The following is a 20,346-nucleotide window of genomic DNA, read 5'->3' as shown; positions in this document are numbered from 1 at the left end:
TTCCTGAAAGAGTGGTTAAACATTGGAAGAGGCTGCCCAGGGAAGTGGTTGAGTCACCATCCCTGGAAGTATTTAAAAGACGTGTAGATGAGGCGCTTAGGGACATGGTTTAGTGGGCATGGTGGTGTTGGGTTGACGGTTGGTCTCGATGATCTTGGAGGTCTCTTCCAACCTTAATGATTCTATGATTCTACTCTATAATATGGCACTATGTCTTGCAGTAATGCCTTCACATGGACTACAAATGCCAGCATGCATGGGTCTGCGTTGTGCTGAGGGGCGAAACTAGCTGAGCAAAGCCTGGGAGCTCACCCCAGGGAATGTGAACTGTTTTGCAAAGCATAGTCTCTTATTAAAATAAGTTTGCCCAGCTTTGGACAGGTATATAAACAGCTCAATTTCTAGTTTTTCTAAAGAGTGTGTTTATCAAGTGATTTGTTGTCAAAACAACAAAAGTGATGCTTGATTTGCTGGCAATAATACTGAATCTCACTGGCTCACTTTCCTACCTCATTACATGGAAAGGGCTTTTTTTGTATAGAACAATCTTTTTAAGTGCAGGAAAAAATATCAATAACTTTTCTATACTGATAGGTCATAATTGTTCTTCATGGAAGATTGGTTCTCATTTTAAAAAGATGTTTAGTTATTGAGCTACGTGGGGGAAGTTTTATGCTTTCATCAATATTTCATGTTATTTTCCTTTTTTTTAAAGTACATGGGTCCTCATTATCACTTGTCTCCAGCACATCCTCTCTCTACTCTACGGTGAGTATTGACATTTTAGAAAAAAGTTCTGCCTGCCACTGTTCTTGTTCATTGTTCATGAAACTTTCAATGCTTTGAGGTTTAGGATGATTAAAATTGTACGGCAATAAAGCAGGAACATTTATTTTCAACTTTGGTATTACTGTCACGCTATTTTAGAATACATTATTTTCATCTTTTTATGTGATTTGCTTAGAACTGCTTAAAATCACCTAGTGTATATTTTGAAAGCTAAAAAGAAGGTAATGGTCTGGGAGTCTCTCTTTAAGGGGGGGCCCTTATGCTATTGCAGTTGCTAATTTTCAGTAGGTTTGCTTATTTTCAGCTAGTTTTCTAATTGCACAATTTACAAAGTGTTTTTGTCACGTCACTTGTTCGAGGTACACTTCTTGGAAAACACAACTTTGCTTCAGGGTAAGGGAGAGACAATTTGCAGTTTAAATGTCTACTGATCTTTGTTGCAAATGACAGTATTTAGATATTCTTTCCAAAGAGAAGGGTGTCTTTAAAAAAAAGATTAATCTTAGATTAATTAGATTGAGTAATAACTGTATTCTAGCTCAAGCAGACGTTCTGGTTTTGATTTTTTTTCTCCATTTTATTGTTTTGGTAACTTTTTTGAGACCTTCTGCGTAAGTAGTTGCTTCAGTTGTTCTCCTAACAAGAAATCATCCATATGGGAGGAGTTAAACATGTTTGGACATTCCCTTGCTGATACACAGCAAGTTGCTTTGCAACCTATTCGCTAACTACAATTACGTGCTGTACTAGCCCTTTTTCACGGGAGGGCAACCCACTTTGTCTGCTTTCATACCATGCATTCATGAATAGTCTGTTTCCGTGTTTTCAGGTGTTGAATAGTGTCAGCTGACATCCTGGGAATGACATGGACTCCTCTACCCAGAGCCAACGCCAGTTCTTGCCTGGGAATACCGAGCCCATGCAGTCTGATGCATTTGTGCCATTTGGTAGCCTTATCTCAAAGTTAAACTCATGTTAGCTTGGAAAGTAGGTTGCATCCATGCACAACGTCTACCACAATGGTGCCTCTCCTGGTTCTGTTTAATCATAAAAAGGTCTATACAGGGGCATGTCTAAAACATCAGGTACACAGGCATTAGGTTTGTCCAGGCCTTCGCAGCAAGTTGCAAGCAATTCCTGTCCAGATCAGCCCCAAATTATTTTGGGGAGGTAGAATGTACATACAGACGGGCTGCACATAAGGAATGACTAATATTCAAAGCAAAGCTTCTCACGTACGTTTTGGTAGTTGAAAATAGTTTTACTACTATTTCCCTGTCTATGAGACACTATGATCAATTTGCATGGGGGGGTGGGGTGTCCAAAATTAGAATTCAATCTTTGATATCAAATTTTAGAAGAATGGTATGAAACTGATAGGTGGTAAAAATCAAATTGCAAAGCGACACAGGATGCATTCAGTATCCGGTCAGTCAGTAATTCTGAAATCTCTCTGCTCTAATGTTGTGTATTGTAGCAAAGGTTTACTAATACTTTCTATTTATATAACCTGCTATCATTCAAGATTACAGAGTATCTTGGAAATATTACCTAATCCCCATGATATTAGAGAACAGTATTTTTCTTGCAAAACAAACTTTAAACTGTTTACCCAAGTTCATACTGTAAGCCAGTGGAATATCTTCTGAAATGTCTGACTGTGAATTTACATTGCAGCCAAGCTCCACTCCTTAAGTTACGGATTATGTAGACAAGATAATGGAAGTTATAGAAAAATCTGTAAAGGGCAAGAAAGGAATTAGTATGACAAAATTACTGGAGTTGACCTTTTAGGGATGATTTTTAATGAGAATTTCTTCTGCTTGATCCCTCTCATCCTATGACAAAAGTTTAAACTTTTCAGCAATTCATCAGAAGATGCTGCACAAGTGGAGTACAGAAACATGAAAGGCTGGCAATCAGTATCACATCAGCAGAAAGCAGAGAACAATGTTTCATTGTTCAATGATACGGTGCAGTGCCCTATTTCCTCCAGAAAGGGATAGCTTCACAGGGTTATGGCACACGTAACTCACTTTCAGCTATTACTAGATTCAAGGAGTACAAGAGCTTTTTTACCTTACTTAAGCAGGCCAAAATCACTAAGCAGGAATTCCAAAGCAGCTGCCTTTCCATAAGTATCTCTATCAAATATATTTATCGGATTTCTCAAGCATTGCCTTAAGCCTTGGTGCTAGTGGTTTTCTGTAGCCTAATCACTGGAGAGATTCAGACAAAGTACTAAATAAAGATCAAGATCTTTATGTATTATTACCAAAGGATAGTTGAAAATCTTGACGTTATTCTCTGAAGATTGTTTCTTTGAGAATTAGAATATGAGATTCAGCTGCCATTGCAATGAGTAAGTCCAATGAGACAGAAGTTCTGCATTCACCAGTATTTTCTGTATGTATTTTGCTTTCTTCTTGATTTGCATTTGGGTTTTCAGGACTTACTTGAATAGACTGGAAATCTAGCTTGTAGAGGTATGCATGTAGAGACGAACATTTGGTTTGACAGAAAAGTATGCCATGTAAGCAGACTTAGTACTGACTGGAGGGTTGAAATACTGATTCAGTTTTGGCAGTGAATATATCTAGCTCTCCGAGAAGTTGAAAAAGATGTGTGGTAGTGTAAATTATGATAGGTTGTCTCCAATTTTAATCTCCTCCTGCTCAGTAGGTGAGACACTGCAATTTGCACATGTTTAGTTAATTGCTATATTTCTCGCACTGGCTCTCAGCATTAGATACACTTAGAATCCCTAGACTTCATTAACTGTGCTAAGCCAAGCTCAAAGGAGATGTGTAAGGACATGTCATTTGTATGTTAATATTTTAAGTCTTCCAAAAAAAAAGAAAAAAATAATCCTTACAGGGATGGGATGCATGGATATGATGGAGAAGTAGAGGGAGAAAAAAAATTATTTCCTTTTAGAGTCTTTTGAACAATGGCTGAGTGCTGGGTTACAATGGTATCAGCATGAACTCTTAAATAAAAACTGCTCAAATGTATTTGGTTGTCAGATTTTATTCTTTAAGTTGATAGTATGCCCAGAATCCTGTTCTTTCACTTACTTATTCCACTGCCCACAAAAGTTGACTTGTGGGAACCACATCTCTGAACTCCAGGAGAGAGGCAACACTTCCTTGTACAGTGAGGGAGTCATCTGGCAACAAGATGTAGCACTGCCTTCATCAGCGGGGGCCGGTGGTCTAGGGACGAGGGACCACATCCCCACATGGCAGTTTCAGGAAAAGGTCACCAACCCTAAATATTTTTTTTTTTTTTGCCTTTCTTGGCACAGTAGAATTCATAAGGGGACACGGTCTTTCTTGATCCCTTTGTGACTTTCCATGCACTACATGTTTGAAGTAACAATAATGAGAAATTCAGTTTTTTCTGTAGGCAGATCTCCTTTTTGCGAATATAGATCAGAAAGTTAGTATCAGTATGTGTGTCACATCAGTGCTGGCAAATAAAACAATCATTATACTAAATCATTCCCATGTAGTGATGTATCAGGTATTACAGTAGTTTCAGCCAAGAGCAGTTCTAAGTGTTGCACAGGGAAATATCATAGCATTGCAGCCTTTTTAGTAACTGTTAACAGATAAGTATGTATGGAAGGAGGCGTTTTCTAAAAGTCTTCTCCCCCTACACCTGGTAAAGTAAGGAAACATTTCTATAATAAATTATTACAATTGTAACAACACAAAAGTTGTGCTTAAAACAGGCTTAAAAATCAGCTATATTAATTTGTAACAACACAGATACTGCCTGATGTCAGGGAAACTTCTGAGGAACTCTTACCTTGGGTTTTCTTAGCTTTTCTAGTGTTATTTATAGCTAATTCTTCTACCCACATTTTCCTTTTACTGCTTACTTCTCTTCCAGACAATGTTAGACTGCTTCTCTGAACTTGGGCCGCCTCAGATCATGGGGTGGACTGATTTCCAGTACATTAACTGATTCTTATTTTATGTTACAAAAGGGTTCCTCTCTCATGGCACGCCATTCCTTTCCATTAGAATCCCACTGAAGCAAGATCTCTCTGTCCACAAATGCCTCCTAAATTAGACTACTCCCATGCTTACAAATTTAATGACTTTCAAAGGTTTGCCTTGCAATTATTTAGTTTCTTAGCTTGTTGAAAAAGACTGCTGAGTAAATAGCATCATTATATGACACAATATATAACAATATGGAAAATATCTAAAATTATTGAATATTATTAGCAAGTTGAAGCTGAAACTTTAACATGCCTTGATAGCCCTTAATATTTTGGTCAGTACTCTGTATGGAAGAAATTATTTTAAAGTGCAAGTACCCCTCTCCCTTCACCTTCCCCCATACATACTTTACTGGTATGCTGCCAACTTCTCTTAGCAGGGATTAGTCTATTAGGAATATTGCTCAGTATACAGTAAAGCAAATGTAGTTCCAGGAGCCATAATGATCATTATGGTGTAAAAGTTTGCTGGTAACAGACTAAGGTCCATGCAGTGACAGCATAGCAAATTTTCTTTTGTATCTTAGAAATGTAGCTGCAGTTTCTGCAGTTCTGTTCCTGTTCTCCCTTTATCTACTGTTTCATGTTGTCAGTATGCTGGCAAACTCTTTGAGGTTTCAGCTGGAGCCTTGCCAAGTAAGTTGAAAAGAATTCCATTTATTGTTTTTACTGCATACCTTCCTTAAATGTAATAGATCCGTGAAACTATTCATTTCACTTCAGTGTAGCTGGCTTTTATTTTCTATTACCGCAATTATGTTGCAGTCTGTTTCTAAGCCGTTTCTTCTTTGTTTCCTTCCAGGCAGAAGAAAAGGCACATTCAGAGGTAAAACCTTTTCTTCATTTCTGTAGTTGTGTATTGCATTATATTATTTTAAAGTTTATTGTTTATCTGCTATGGCTAAATTGCTGAGTCGCTGGGGAAAAGACACCCTGTGTCTTTGTACCTCTTTTTGAGAAGAATTGGTAAAGAGATGATGCAGCTTCTAGTGCACTAGAAGGTGTTTTCTTAGCATCATGCTGAAGAATGCCTCCTGGCTGAGGTTCTGAAAAGGTGAAAAGAATCAATGACAATCGGGCTTCTGAGTGGAGGAGTTGTGATACGTCTGATTTCAGACTTAATACCACTCTGTACTGGATCTAAGGGACTGTGCAATTCTAGGTAATGTGCTGCCTTTCAGGAGAAAAATAATTCAAATGTTCGCTTTGAACTTCTCTCCCTTACATTTTGCATTATATTAAATTTCTGAAGCTGACCACTTTGATGGATTTCATAGCAACGCGGATTGATTTCATATATAGATGAAATCTGACATGGAAAACAGCTTCTTTCTCCTCACAGTGTATAAGAATGGGTGACAAGCCCAGGTCAGCAGCTGGATACAATTACAGCCTTTCTCAAAATGAAGTCCTGGTTGTATTAAAAGGGCATCAAGGAGTAGCAGCAATAAAATGCAGCACCAAGGGGTGCACTTCCACTTCACAGAGCCACATGCCTTCCGACTCCTGTGTTTATGCTGCTCCTATTGTTACTATTCTTGTCAGAGAAAAAGTCAACTCACAGATATTTTGAGGAAGTCGAACAAATAAACATATTCTTCCTTACTTGCCGCAGCATATTTCAATATAATTTCTACCTGAATTTTCTAAGCTCCTTTCTCTGAAAGTTAAAGCAAAGGAGCTGAAAAACATGCCATAGCTCAGTAGTGTAAATGACAATTGTTCATTTCATTGCCCTTTATATAGGGCTGTATACAGAGGTGAAACAACATTTCTTTCCTGTGTATTTCTACATGATGTTTTCTCAGTATCTAGGTCTGCTCTGTGAGGCTCTTGCAGGAGATGTTGCACAGCACTTCATGAGAACTACTTCTGTATAGTTGCAGGAACATGATGAAAGTGCAGCTTAAGCAGGAAGGTCAAATAATTGCTATTGAAAACCAAAGAGAAAACTTGGAAAAAGGAACGTAGCAGTCCAGGATGGAGAACAACTCAATAATGTTTCCTTTGCTCTGAGCTAGCATAAATGACCTAGCTATTTTTGTATCACAGATGTACAGGAACTCGTTCATTCTTAACGCTTGTGCAATATTCCCTGTTGGCTTTCATGGGAGTCATAAAATTAAAGTACTGCAATAGTCTTTACTAGTGAATGTTACGTGCTCCCTTTCCTATGCTAGTTTTAGACATTTTACTTCTCTAGTCTGGAATAATTTCTTTTATGTCTGAGTATGAAAGGGGTTTCAAAGTGAAACTCCATGCTGTGCTTAAGTTCAGTGCAATGCCTGGAGTCCCTGTAAGATCTCAAATAGGGTTAAATGAGCTTAAAATTATGTGCAAGCTTCATGCTAGATATCTATCCTACCTGAAATGTAAACAGATATTTTTCTTAAGGATTCTGTTTTTCATTAAAGGATACAGGAGCCTTGAATTAGGTATATTTTCATGTCAAGAGTCACATTTAAAGCTACTTTTTTTTTTAAGTTGGCCAGCAAGTTTTTGAAAGATATATAAGGTTTAAAGAGGCTGCATGTTTGAATCTCTGGGACTGTAGGAAGTATTGTGTTAGAGAAAAAAAAAAATATTACTATAGCTCATCTAACTTTAGACATCCACGAGGCAAAAAGCTGTGTCTGAGGTAGTCATCGAAGCCTTCTTCATGCCAGGCAGCAAGGGAGTACTTTTTGGCAGTTCATCTGAGTCTAATATAGACATTTAACATATGTTGGTTGCATCATGTCTACAGTCAGGCAAAGTGAACCTCACTCAAATTCTTTCATGTTTCATAATCTCAGATCTCATCCAGGGCTGCTATCCTTGATTGCACTAAGGCTATGTTTGGAACTTACAGAATTCGATAAAAACCCATGGCATTTACATGTGCCAACAGCAGATTGTACATATGAAGTAATTAAGCATTTGCCTGTATGTGCTCCCTTAACTGGGATCCTAGCTCATCCACTGGTTAAGTGCAAGAAAACAGTTGGAGCAGCACTAAGTGCCAACTCCTAATAATTTGTATTTCTGAATAGTTCTGAGATTAAAATGTGAAACTAAGATACTGTAAACCCATTAGTGATCCCTTAGGAAAACAAAAAAAAACCCACAACAGAAGGTAATTGCTGAAATGCTGACAGCAATCTTTTTTTTTTAATCTAGCAAATTCAGAAACTACGGAGAGAGCTGGTTGCATCACAAGAGAAAGTTGCTACCCTTACATCTCAGCTTTCAGCAAATGTAAGTATTTTTGCCTGTGATCATAAACAATATCAGAGAATACATTATCAGATTGGCTACTGGCTCTTACTCAATTCAAGCACCAACACGTGATCTGGAAGACTTTTACTATTTATTTATTTTGGTGTTTTTGAAATTAATTATTTCATTAAGTGTCTGTATTGCCTCAGCTTCAAGCAGAAGAAATCTTGTAATAAACACAGTGGAAATAGAAATGAGAGTCTCCACACTTTGGATGTGACAACAGTCCTATTCAGTTCAGTTTCACTCTTTCTTCAGAGTCAATTAAAAAAAAAAGCCCAAAAGTAAGGAGACACAACCAAAGAAAGGGCATGATTTGAAAAAAAATCTGACAGAATTCATTATAGTTTCATTTCACAAATATAAGCCCTGCAAAACACACATAGGTGTGGAGGGAAGAACAGTATACAATTGTATATAGCATTTGTATGCTGCAATAACTATGCTGTTATGTAACTAATGGAAACTGGGCTATTTCACAGAGAGCTCCCTGGTGTTCTTTCCCATTGTCATACACTGGTAATATGAGTTATTGAACATGTTATCAGAAAATAATGCCAGATAGGGAATGTGAGCTACAATCCTGTCTGGTTACTATGGTTTCAGATGAAGTTACCAGATAGTTACTGAACAATCTGTTGTATAGTGATTTTTAAATGCAATTCAGGAGATAACTATAGTTACCATTCCCAAGGAGAGCTGAGATGCAGTTGCAAGAGTATCATTTTACATTTCAAGAAAGCAGCTTCCTGATGTCTTGGGCAACCTATAAAGTGCCTTTCTTTGAAATGTAGATGTGCTGAGTATTTAGATCTATAAATACTGACATTATTTTCAAGAAATTATTTCAGATGGTGAAGTAGTACTGTGTTCATGCTGTGGGAAAGGTACTTGTTCTCTTAGGACTGCCACACGTGAAAATGTGGAAGAGCTACCCTTAGCACTTTCTGCTCTGAAACAACGGCTGCAGAACACATGTGGGTGTTTGTACCGCTATAGCAGTATGGGTTGCCAGTCTGTCCTGAGTTCTGAGAATGAACTAGTGAAGCAGACAATATTGGAGTCCTGCAATGTTTGTAAATTCAAAAGCTAGATTCTGGGTTGGGTTATTCATTCGGGAAGTTATAGCCAGCACGCCTATCCTTGGTATGGAGTTCTATCTGTCATGTATTTTAGACACTGATCTTCATCTTTGCCAGATTAGGCAATTCTTCACTCACCCATCCTGAGAGCAACAAACTAAAACCAACACCAAGAGATCAGAAGAGCTAAGCCAGCATGCCTCGGGTAGTCGTGTTTGCTAACAAGTCCGTTGTTCTCTGCAGGGCACTTTTCTTTCCACCCAAAACGCAGGGCTGCAGCAGCTCTGCCTTGCAGTGGGGAGCACAGGGAGGTGGGGCTGTGGCTGGGCTTGCAAGACAGCACAATCACAGACATCCCCACATCCACTCTGAGTGCCCTGCTGATATCCGGAAGAGTTAGCTTGATTCCTGCAAGCACCTGATCTAGTTAGTGAAAGGTGTCCCTGCCCACAGCCGGGGGGTTGGACTAGACGATCTTTAAAGGTCCCTCCCAACCCAAACCACTCTGTGATTCTGAGCAGTGGTGCCACATCAGTAAGACTAAATTGTTTGCCTGTGGTGGGCCTGTGCTCAGGTGCCTGTACTAGAGCTGGTGTGGAGCCCATCTGATGGGGATAACTCGGGCTCTTGGTACCATGCTTCACTTTACTCTCTGGGCAGAAAAACAATTTGCCCTTCTCTCCTTCCACTAGCTCTGAACAGAAAGCACCAGCATATTCCTTCTTGCTGATGTGTTGAAAGGTGACTCTCTTTAGTCTCCATCCTTTTCCAGTCACCCCAGCAATGCTGTAGCCTATAATACAGTAACAAGTGCAATAGAGTGAGGATGGCAGGGCATTCTCCCCTGCAGCTGAAGCAATGAAGCCACTGTTCGGTTCGTTTGGGCCAATTGCATCCAATTTGCCCCCAGTGTTAGTTAGAAGTCATTGCCTATGTCTCCGGTCCGTATTCATTTGTGTGGAGTAAACACCATTCAGACTGGTGTCTAATAACATTACCCATTCCAGACAAGTTTTCAAAGTCAGCTCCAAGTTACAATTAGATTTGGTCCATATTTCAAAGAAAGTGAGTCAACCTAAAAATGGATAGTTACATTTTGGCTTGGTTTTCACTCAAACTAATTCTGCTGCATGGGTGAGAAATAAGTTGGGTTTAATCTGTTTAATTCATGTTATGTTGGTTGGGGATCTGGTCCCATGTACTGCCTCTGGGCTTCTGAACACCTAATAAGAATACCTATAGCTTTTCTACTGATCTAACTGGAGGGGTAACATTTTCAACAGGACAGTTAAAAAATATATACATGTGCATCTGTTTTTGCCTATCCAGAAGTACCACGTTTGTAAACCTGTATGTGCTTGTATGTGTGTATATATATATGCACACACACTGTATGTTGTATAAAGGTTAATTTAATCACGTTCTTTTGACTGTCACCCACTTTCTAATCCATCTCCATGGAGACAGTCTTTAAACTCTAAACCTATGAGCAACCCTAAAGCTGATCCTTTTAGCACATGGGGTTTTTAAATGGTACCAGAGAAATCTTTCCTTTTTCCAAATCCCCAACATGTGGAATTTCCCTCAAAATTAAACTTGTCAGGAGCATGAAACTTAGAGGCTTCAAATTCTCCAGGCATGAACAAGGGCTTTAGACACCTTAATGATGAAAACAATCTTAAAAGAAAAGTAGATATTACTAGTTATTGTAAGTAAATTTTTTGGGGGATGCTGTAATGAGGTATATACTTTACAAAACTAAAAACTGAAAAGTAATTCACAATAAGCCTGGTTCTAAGTTCTTTCTCTGCTATTTCTGTTACAGAAGATGTAAAGCATAAAAAAAAACCCCACTGCCACATAAATCCAAAGAATCAAAAGAGACCCTTTAAAGATGTGTTAGTACTAATTCCGTTTAAGAAATTTATGTAAATAAATTCTACGAAGTATCACTTAAACATCAGGAATAAAATCCAGCTTGAAAACAGAGTGTATATACAACCTTTTAATTGTGATATGGCCTCTGAAATTTAGTCTAATTACAGAACTGATATTTAAGTGCCAGTGATTATATACTTTTCATGAAAATTCTGAGAGTAACTAACAAATGCTTTATTTAATTCGACAACTTATGACAGAGCCAGGTGGGCTTCTAATTTTCATTAACTTGTACTTTCTTAGCAATGCTTTACTTGCATGTATTCATTTATCATTTATCTCCTAATCTAAGAGACATACTTCACCAGCCCCTGGCATTTAAGGAAGAAATAGTCCTAATCACAAAAGCTGGAATTTATCCTCAGAGAAGAAATCAAAAGCATGTTTTACTCTCTAAATGGATACTACCACTGTGACCCTCATTTTGAGTCACATTTGCACTCCAGTAGGCTAAAACCTGAATGAGCAATAAGTCTAATGCAGAAAAAAGGTTGGTCACTCGGCCTCTCTCTCTGTACTTACATCCATCTCTGGCAGGCAGAGACCTGTATGACCAGAGTATCTTCTGCAGTGCCTTTGCTGACCAGAAAATTACTCAGTCATTTCTGATGCCTTTTCTATAAATGCAATCATCTTAGCTCCCCCAGATTTCCATACTTTCAGTGTCTGAAAATGGGCAGCACTTCTTTCCTCGCTGTAGTCTGGAGAAGGAAACTACTAATAGCCAGAAATCTTGTTCCCTCACAGTTTCTGTCAGGCTTGAATTTGTTGTTACCACCGCCCTTCGTAGAACTGAGCAAAAGTATTGTATGCGAGTGAAAAAAAAGAGCATCTTATCCATCTCATTTCAACACTATTCCTGTCTGTCTTTGGTTCACCACAAAAGACTGTTGGTGACAGTAGTACATGTGTCATTAAAAGACTGTCAGGCTGAAATTTGACCTATTTCATCAAGCCTTTCCTTGATATATTATTTTATATCAAAATCTGTCAATTGGAAGTTACAGCACTTCTCAGGCATTTTGGAAACATCTGCAAAGACTTTTCTTATTTGGTTTCATTTATTATTCAGGTTTTGTTGGCTGGACTCAAGTACTATGCTTGATTTCAGCAGTTTATTTCATTTGATTAACCCCAAAGTGTTTTGCCTGCATATGATTGAATTCAAGCAGGGCCCAGCTGTTGTTTGGATGCTTAATTTACAGGTTTTTTTCTGAGATTCTGGCTTTTCCCCTGGTGCCTGTTTTGATGTTGCTGAAGGGCAAATCTCAATACTAATTAAGAAGGGGCCTGCTTTCAGTGCAGAAAGTGTCCAACCAGCAGACTTCCTACGTGACTGACAAGGGCTCAAATTCCAACGAGCAGCCTGAACCCAGCCTGTTTGGAGGCACTTTGATCAGTGCTTTGTACTGTATAAAGCTGAAGGGTGCATGCTTGCAAACTGTAGTAGACCCAGGATGCCAGTAGAAAGCGGAGGGGGTTCTCTGGCTAATACTCTTGTTTGGCCAGCTCTGAACCACTATCCTACAGCCAAACAACAAGATAATAGCAGGCGGCGAACAGAAAAGGTCACCAGATGTACAGTTGCTTCTTGCAATCAGCCCGATCCCTTCTGGCCTCTCACACCTCCTTTCATTCAGCCGTGTCAGGTGGGAGGAAATTTATTTATTTACGTTTCTTTTATAAACCTGAACACCGCAGGTCAAATTGCAAAGTGTGTCAGCAGATAGTCTTTGGATATGCCAACGTCATGTTCAGGATGGGCTGTAAACCTAAGAGCTGAGGTGTTTGGGGTTTGGCTGGCTGGGATCGTTTGCTAAGAAGGAAATGTTTAAAATCAAATCTGTCATCTTAGCACTGAAGTCATTCCCTGAGCATATATCTCTTTGGCTATTTCCAATGAGAATTTCACATGTTAATAGAAGTCAAAATTAATCTGTATGTCATGGATCTACAGATTAAGAGCTGTACATCATCTTCGTATCTAATATGTAGATCATGTTAAAAATGGATATATTTTGCTGTAGGCATACTTCCAGTAATGCCCAGTTACTTAACTCTAATTCCAGTATATCTATTTCCAAGTACAAATGCTGTATTCAATTGTGAAGGTATATTTTTACTTTAGAATAAGTGTTATTTAAAGCACGTGCAGTATTCAGGCTATTTCGTATGGTATTCAAATTATATATGCCATGAATGAAACTACTGAATCTAACACAGAGATTTCTAAGGTGTGAGGGATTGACTGTAAATTTAAAAAAAAATTCTATTCCTAAATATTTTTATGAGAATGAAAGAATGGATCCTTTTGGATAAAGTAAATAATACTCAGAAACTGAGGATTACCAATCCAATCAAAATCAATTACCAAATTTATAAGTACAAAAGAAGTTTCTAGTTGGAATTTTTAATTATTAATCAGCATTTTTAAAGTCACAGTTACTTCTTTCTATTTGTTTCAATTGTTTTCTTTTCTGAATTATTTTGCATTTAACTGTTTAAATGCAAAGTCTGATCTTAAATGGGAATGTATATGTACATATGTTTTATGCATAATTCCACACACATATAAATATACTGATAATCTAGCCTTTTTCAAACTAACTTTTCTTATTTTGTTACATAGTATTTCTTTTGGGACAAATCTGCATAAGATTTCAACAAGTAGGAGTTCTCTGGATTGCTGAATAAATAAACATTTGCTGCCATGGGGGAAAGCAGCACAGTTTATTACTCTGAATTTAAAATTAATACTTTGTATTCCATAGAGGAGTATTCTGTTGTAATAAACATTTAAAGTAACGAACAATGCGATTGAAGTTTTTTTCTTGAATAGTTTTCGGTTGATGGATCTTTAAATTGTCTTTCTTAGTAGCAAATCAAGACCTGATAGCCTTTATCTCAAATGGGTTATGAAGGATCCATCGTCTTGATCCAATTACATTTATGATGCAAAAATTTTAGTGTGCTACTCCAAGAAGGTAATGTACTCTAATACAGGCTGAATTTTAGTAGGAATCCATAGCTGTGACATGGCTATCTTTCTCTAGACTATCAGACAATGACTTAATAGTTTCAGTGACCTTTGATGACATTTTTAATGATGCTTTTTAGTTCTTAATTTTTCCTGTGAGTTCCTTAATTTTTCCCATAAGTTCCTTGTGGTTTATTCATGTACAATATAAGCTGAAGTTGTAGCTATGGAATAGGAAAATACTTCGCACAAATATGCGTAGTTAGGTACCAAAGAACTGTGACTATCACAGTCTAATTGTGAGAAACAGACAAAAGCAATGCATAATTAAGTAAATGATTCCTCTTTTCAAGCCCTCAGTCCCCATTGTTATTCTCATGTTAAAGCAGAACTGCGGGCCATCAGCCAAGCTATAGATTTTTTATGAGGCAGGGAACAGAGAGCTCCATTAGTTTCCTGTTAAACACATGTAATGAAGAGACATTTGGCTATAATTCTGTGGTAGTGCATCTACTTTGTCTCTGATTGTGTTCTGGGTCAGTGGTCATCATCTTAGGAGTTAAAACACCATAAATTAGTCTGGATATTTTTAATATGTAGCTCATTATTAAAGTGAACAGTAAGTTTAAAAACTAGTTACTTTTATCTTCTCGGAGGAATAGAATAGTGAAAACAACTGAAGGCTGTAGTTTCCAAACCAGCTAGAATAACTTTATATCAATTGACAGGTTTCAGAGGCGCATGTGACACATATTCCAAGTTCATTTTATTTAAACTTATAACTTCAAGAATATAGCCTGTTATAAATGTTACAATAGGAATATACACAATTACTAATTAATCTTTAAGAAATTGCATATGTATCTAGTCCCATGTTTATCAAAAGTTAGTCCCGGGGGTATGTGTCCTTCACCAAAAGAATTATCCCTAAGGCACCCCTGCAGATGCAGAAAGCAGGTGGATTGACCACTATCTCCATAAGAAACTAAATAAATTATTTGCTAATATAATTTACAAGGAGTAAACTTGTAATAAGGTTAATAAGCATATAATAAGGAGTTTACAAGATACTGAAATGTTTGTAGCAATCCGAAATTATTTACAAAACACAAAAGCCACTTATCAGTATAACAGCTCTGAAGTGGAGATACAGAAGTGGGCCACTGTTATATATATGATAATCTTTTTTTATTTGAGGAATAATACACAGAGCAAGGTGGCAAGAAGCTCTTTTCCTTCTCCTAAAGTGCATAACAGAATCCTTTTTGAACTATGTCTTTTTCTGATTTTATCTCAGATTCAGTACAACCACATACATTTGAACAATTTCAACTATGCTTGTACAAGCATGCAAATCTGTGACTGAAAAATTCGCCAGGCACTTTGTGTGCCTGTACTGGTATAATAAAAAATAAATTTTCTCAGTGAGGAAGCTCAGTTAATCCATTTGTGCATATAAATATGTTGTTTGTGAGTTATATTTCCAAGTGTATTGTAGTGCATACATTTGAAAACTTTGCCTATTACCACTTTTGAGACGGTAAAGGGAAAAGAAGTATTTCCTTCTGCTTTTACTATTTGGTGTTGTGAGAGGAATGGAGGGAATTTTATGGAATTTCATAAAAATTAAATTCCTACTTTCCTTGCGCTTAGGTTGCTGGTTTCTTTATGACCACTTGTCCTTCTTTGCCTACAAAGCTTGATGTCAGTTAGAACCAATGAAGGGTTGATGTATTGTCTGTATAAATTTTGCTTGCATAGAGTATAGGGTGAATGTTGTTAGAAAACAAAATGAAGCTTTAATTTTTTAAAATCTTTTAATCAGTTTCAACTTTATTGCTTTTCTTATTGAGAAGTAGGACTTCCAATTTTCAAGATTGTTTTTTATATATACATTTGTACATGTATTTGTTTTATATACGTTCTTCATTACTTTTATACACACAACACATACACATATATATAATCAATATAAGATGAATAGGCTAAGTAACGACCTTTTATAAAACTACCTGTGATATTTTTTATTCGATTCTCAGGATTCTTCTGGAGAGTTTTATTTGTGAGGTTAAAACTTACCTTTTAAGATAAAGTTCTTGAATTCCCATGTTGAAGTGTTAGTAATTGCAAATAATTGTTCCTGGACTTCTCTTTGGGAGCAGACTTCTTTTGGCCAGTAAACTCAAAGCAGGGCATTAAATCCATAATTCATTTCCAGGCAGAGATACCTGAGCTAATCTCCTTGGGGGCTAAAGAAGCCTGAGGAACACTGGGCTCGCTTGACTGCTTCACCTGTCCAACTTAGCTCAGTCTGAGTTTAAAACTAATAGAAAAGAGCTGGAGAAGATGAGCTTGGAGGGATAAAATATTTTTAAAAAACAAATAGATCTGGGAAAATTGTTGCATTGTCACGATGAATGTTGTCTTCTGTTTCTTTCACAGGCTCATCTAGTAGCAGCTTTCGAAAAAAGCTTGGGAAATATGACTGGCCGATTGCAAAGTCTAACAATGACAGCTGAACAAAAGGTACGTTTACCAAAGCAGATGCTTTAATGTGGAAAACAGTCAGCAGATTATATTAGAGTTTTGTTTAAAAAACACTGAAAGGAAACAGGGACAGCTGTGACAATAAGACAGACAGATCTTTCTTTAGTGGCTGTTGCGATCAAATCTTCATAAAGCTCCAGGAGAATTAAATTGTGCAGCATCAGGTTTACCCAGACAATATCATAGAATAGTTTGAAGATAAAATCTTTCGTTGCCAGATTTTAATTAAAACATATGTGACTCTAGGTTTAATCCATACTGAAAGATCCTGTAACAATGAGTGATCATAACCTGCTGGAGTGCTTCATTCCAGCCTGCCAATGTTGTCAGAATAATAGAATTATGTGAAGGGAAGAACTTTAAGTGGAGAAAAAGGACTCCATTCAGAGTGCTAATGCAGGTTGGGTATCCTATTCATGAGGAAACAGTTTTTGTTTTCACTGTTCTGTTTTGACTACTGGGGGAAAAAATCTAAACCTGATAGGTAGTAAATTTAATGTGAGCCTCTGTGCCAAGCTCAGGATTAAGAGGCTGCTTAGCACCTTCCAGGATTGAACTTCTGCAACTTTCTGCCCTTATTCATTTTGAGCAGTATCCTATAAACAGAATGGCCTCATTGAGCCAAACTGTGAAAGAAACTCTATATCGGTGAGCTATTAGTCACCACTGGAATCAGTGTAGCTGTCTCTAAAAATAACATTTCACAGTCTGGTTGAGCAGCAACAGATGAAATATGGTGAGACTCATTGTGAACTGGATAGAAAATATTTGTATTGCTTGCTTTTTTTCATCTTACGCAAAAAAACCCACAGTGGAATTTTCTTAAAACCCAAACTTTTGACTATTTTACAAAGTATAATTTCCCTCAGAAGGTTTTCTTTCCAGAAGAGGTTAAGCAGTGACATTGAAACAGATCATCTCCAAGCTTCTTTCCTAAAGGATTTGGAACATGTTCTTTTCCTTCTTTTCTTTTCTCTGTTGTTGAGGTTAAATTCCTTTAATCCTCATTGTATAAATACAGGATGGAAGGCCAGGCTTAATGCAGCAGTAACAAAAGCTATTTTTTAATTAAAATTGGCTGTGCATTCTAATACAGAACTTCCTGCACTCAAGTGGAGTAATTTATCTTCAACTCACAGGACAATTGCTACTAAACAGGGTTTTTTAATTGAATTATTATTTAGCAAGTTAAGTCTTTTGAAAAATACACAAATTCAGGTTGAGATTCATCCATCAAACAGTAGCCTCACATACTACGGGATGTAATTCAAATTGTTTTATTGTCTTTCACAATAAAATTGTTGGATTTCTCTTAACTTTATAATGGATATTCAATTGAGACCCTTTTTAGATTAGTCTTTATTAAAAATGTTTTGTTCACCTTAAAAATATCGTGATCACTTTATATAGAATAAATGCAAAAGGATATGTCAGTTGAGTTTAATATCTTTGGAGAGAAACTATGCATTCTACTTAGTTGTTGCCCTTATGTTCACCCAAGCAGTCCCATGAACTTCAGTTTGACCACTCTTATCTTGTCTTTTTTTTTAGCTTAGACAAACATTGTTCTTGTGCCATACATTTTAGGCTCTCTTTGCTCTTCCCACAGGAATCTGAGCTTATAGAGCTAAGGGAAACCATTGAAATGCTGAAAGCCCAGAATTCTGCTGCACAAGCTGCTATTCAAGGAGCCTTGAACGGTCCTGATCATACCCACAAAGGTATGTTTTCGTCACTATTAAAATAAATGCAGAGTTTCTCCCCGGAAAAAAAAACTAAGTCACTACTTTTCTGTTATTTTGGGGACTCTGTTGCAAGGGCAAGCACATTCTGCAGTGCGTAGTAGGCATACTTGTGGTATTTCCAGAGCTGGAAACCTTGCATGCGCTTCCTGTTTGCCACAGAGTTAGTTCTTGGAGCCTTGTCTTCTCAGAACTGGGTGGCCAGGAATTGATTACTGGGTGTCAAGAGTTAGCCCCGTTGCTGCAGTTGTGTACTGAAGTACGCCCAAGACACTAGTGAAGTCTTGTGGCTAAACTTGGTTATACCTTGGAAATGCAGTGTGAGATGTAGCTCTGAAAATTGCTGTACTCATTGTTAAGAGATGGACTGAAAACAGCTCAGCTCCTTCACGAGGTGCTAAATCAGTGCAGGAAAGCAAGCGTTTTAAATTCTGAATTAATTTCTCATTGCAGTTAGGCAGACATCACATGATAAATATATACTTCACATGATAAATATATACTTCAAAAGTGCCTGTTGATAAGCAACAGCAAAGGAATTACTTGAAGAAAAAAAAATAGCAGCATTCATTTTTGAGAGTGTCATTGATCTTTCTTTAAAGAGGTCATTATTTAGATGTTTGCCCTAAGGTCATTTCATTGCATGATTTGAGTATAGCAAAGCTAACTTCTAGGAAGTAAAAAATAATCTAAAAAGTAATTTCCCTTGGTATTAGTGGGTATGTTCTCCAAGAATATTTTCCAGTGATTAAGATAAAGTTATCAGAGACTTTTAAGAAATTGAAACTCGAAAGCCTCACCAACCATTTCTAATATTCTCCACTTCTTGGTTATTTTGTTTCATTTATTTTTAATTAACTCCTGCCTGCTTATTTCAATCATGGTATATTAGAAGGTAGCATTTGAACACTGATTAGGCCTGCTACAAGTTAAGTAGTCCCTATACTCCTCAGAAAAAGAATTGTAGTACATGTGATAGTAATAAGTCAAGTAATCCATCTGTAACAGAAACTGCTTAGCTATGAGGTTACGCCTGCCTAGATTGCTGTGTGGGATCATCGCCTTCATGCCAATAAGACCTCAGTTTGGAGAAGCTCCTTAATGTTAGCCTAATTGTATGCATCCCCATTGACCCCCATGTGGTTTCTCACAGGCTGCTATAGCTTGAATCCAAGCCACTGCAAGGATCAATGCCGTTTATGTTCATTTAGGCTCCCTTTGAGGAGGAAGATACTACATAAATACAAGAATGATTATTGTATTGAAACAGAGACAGATGGATTTCACAGTATTTTCTTTTCTTTAGATTTACGTATAAGGCGGCAACATTCTTCAGAAAGTGTTTCCAGCATCAACAGCGCTACAAGCCATTCAAGCATTGGCAGCGGTAACGATGCTGACTCCAAGAAAAAGAAAAAGAAAAACTGGGTAAGTACTCAGCAGGTTTAAACCTATCTTTTAGCTATTATGTCGTTTCCTAGTGCCTGAGTAGCATAATGGCCCATTTCATCTACAATATTCTTGTGGGGCCAGACGGATACAAAGCAATTCACGTGTATCCATACTGTGACACTACCAGCAAACTAAAAAGTGTTGAATATCAGCGGGGAATTATTTGCATAAGTCAGGATAATTTAAAAACAAACAAACAAACAAACAAACAAAAAAACCCTGTTGTGGCCAAAACCATCTCTGGGCCACATTGAAACCCAGTTTGATTTTTCTTCAGTCGGAGTTTGATTCAAAGGCTTGACTCAAATATGTTACCCAGCTATGAAGGGAGTTGAAATCTGTTAATAATTCTCATGTAAAAGTAGTACGATGTTTAAAGAAATTAAGATGCTTCTCAACTGGAACACACAAATACCACATAGTGCTAAGGGTTTAATCAAATACTTTCAGTAAATAATTGGAAAATATGTTTTTGTTGTTTTAAAAATATTACCTGCATAAACATTTGTTTTAAAATACTGATCAGCCTTCATTCCTGATTTGTGTAAT

At 37.3% G+C, this 20,346-nt stretch overlaps 1 protein-coding gene across 1 annotated transcript in view; it reads left to right on the top strand.

The window, feature by feature from the left end:
• The window catches only part of NAV3 (neuron navigator 3), a 280,691-nt gene that overhangs the window by 235,497 nt on the left and 24,848 nt on the right, over nt 1–20,346 (top strand). The window contains exons 20-25 of the mRNA XM_009327527.1: nt 716–768; nt 5,604–5,627; nt 7,961–8,038; nt 16,499–16,582; nt 18,213–18,324; nt 19,652–19,788. Of these exons, the coding sequence (XP_009325802.1) occupies nt 716–768; nt 5,604–5,627; nt 7,961–8,038; nt 16,499–16,582; nt 18,213–18,324; nt 19,652–19,788 (488 nt within the window). The remainder of the gene's footprint in view (nt 1–715; nt 769–5,603; nt 5,628–7,960; nt 8,039–16,498; nt 16,583–18,212; nt 18,325–19,651; nt 19,789–20,346) is intronic.

Source organism: Pygoscelis adeliae, unplaced genomic scaffold, assembly GCF_000699105.1.
Source record: "Pygoscelis adeliae isolate BGI_AS28 unplaced genomic scaffold, ASM69910v1 Scaffold113, whole genome shotgun sequence".
NCBI lineage: Eukaryota > Metazoa > Chordata > Aves > Sphenisciformes > Spheniscidae > Pygoscelis > Pygoscelis adeliae.
The sequence above is the reverse complement of the archived record's forward strand: the minus strand, read 5'-3'. Positions and strand labels throughout refer to the sequence as shown.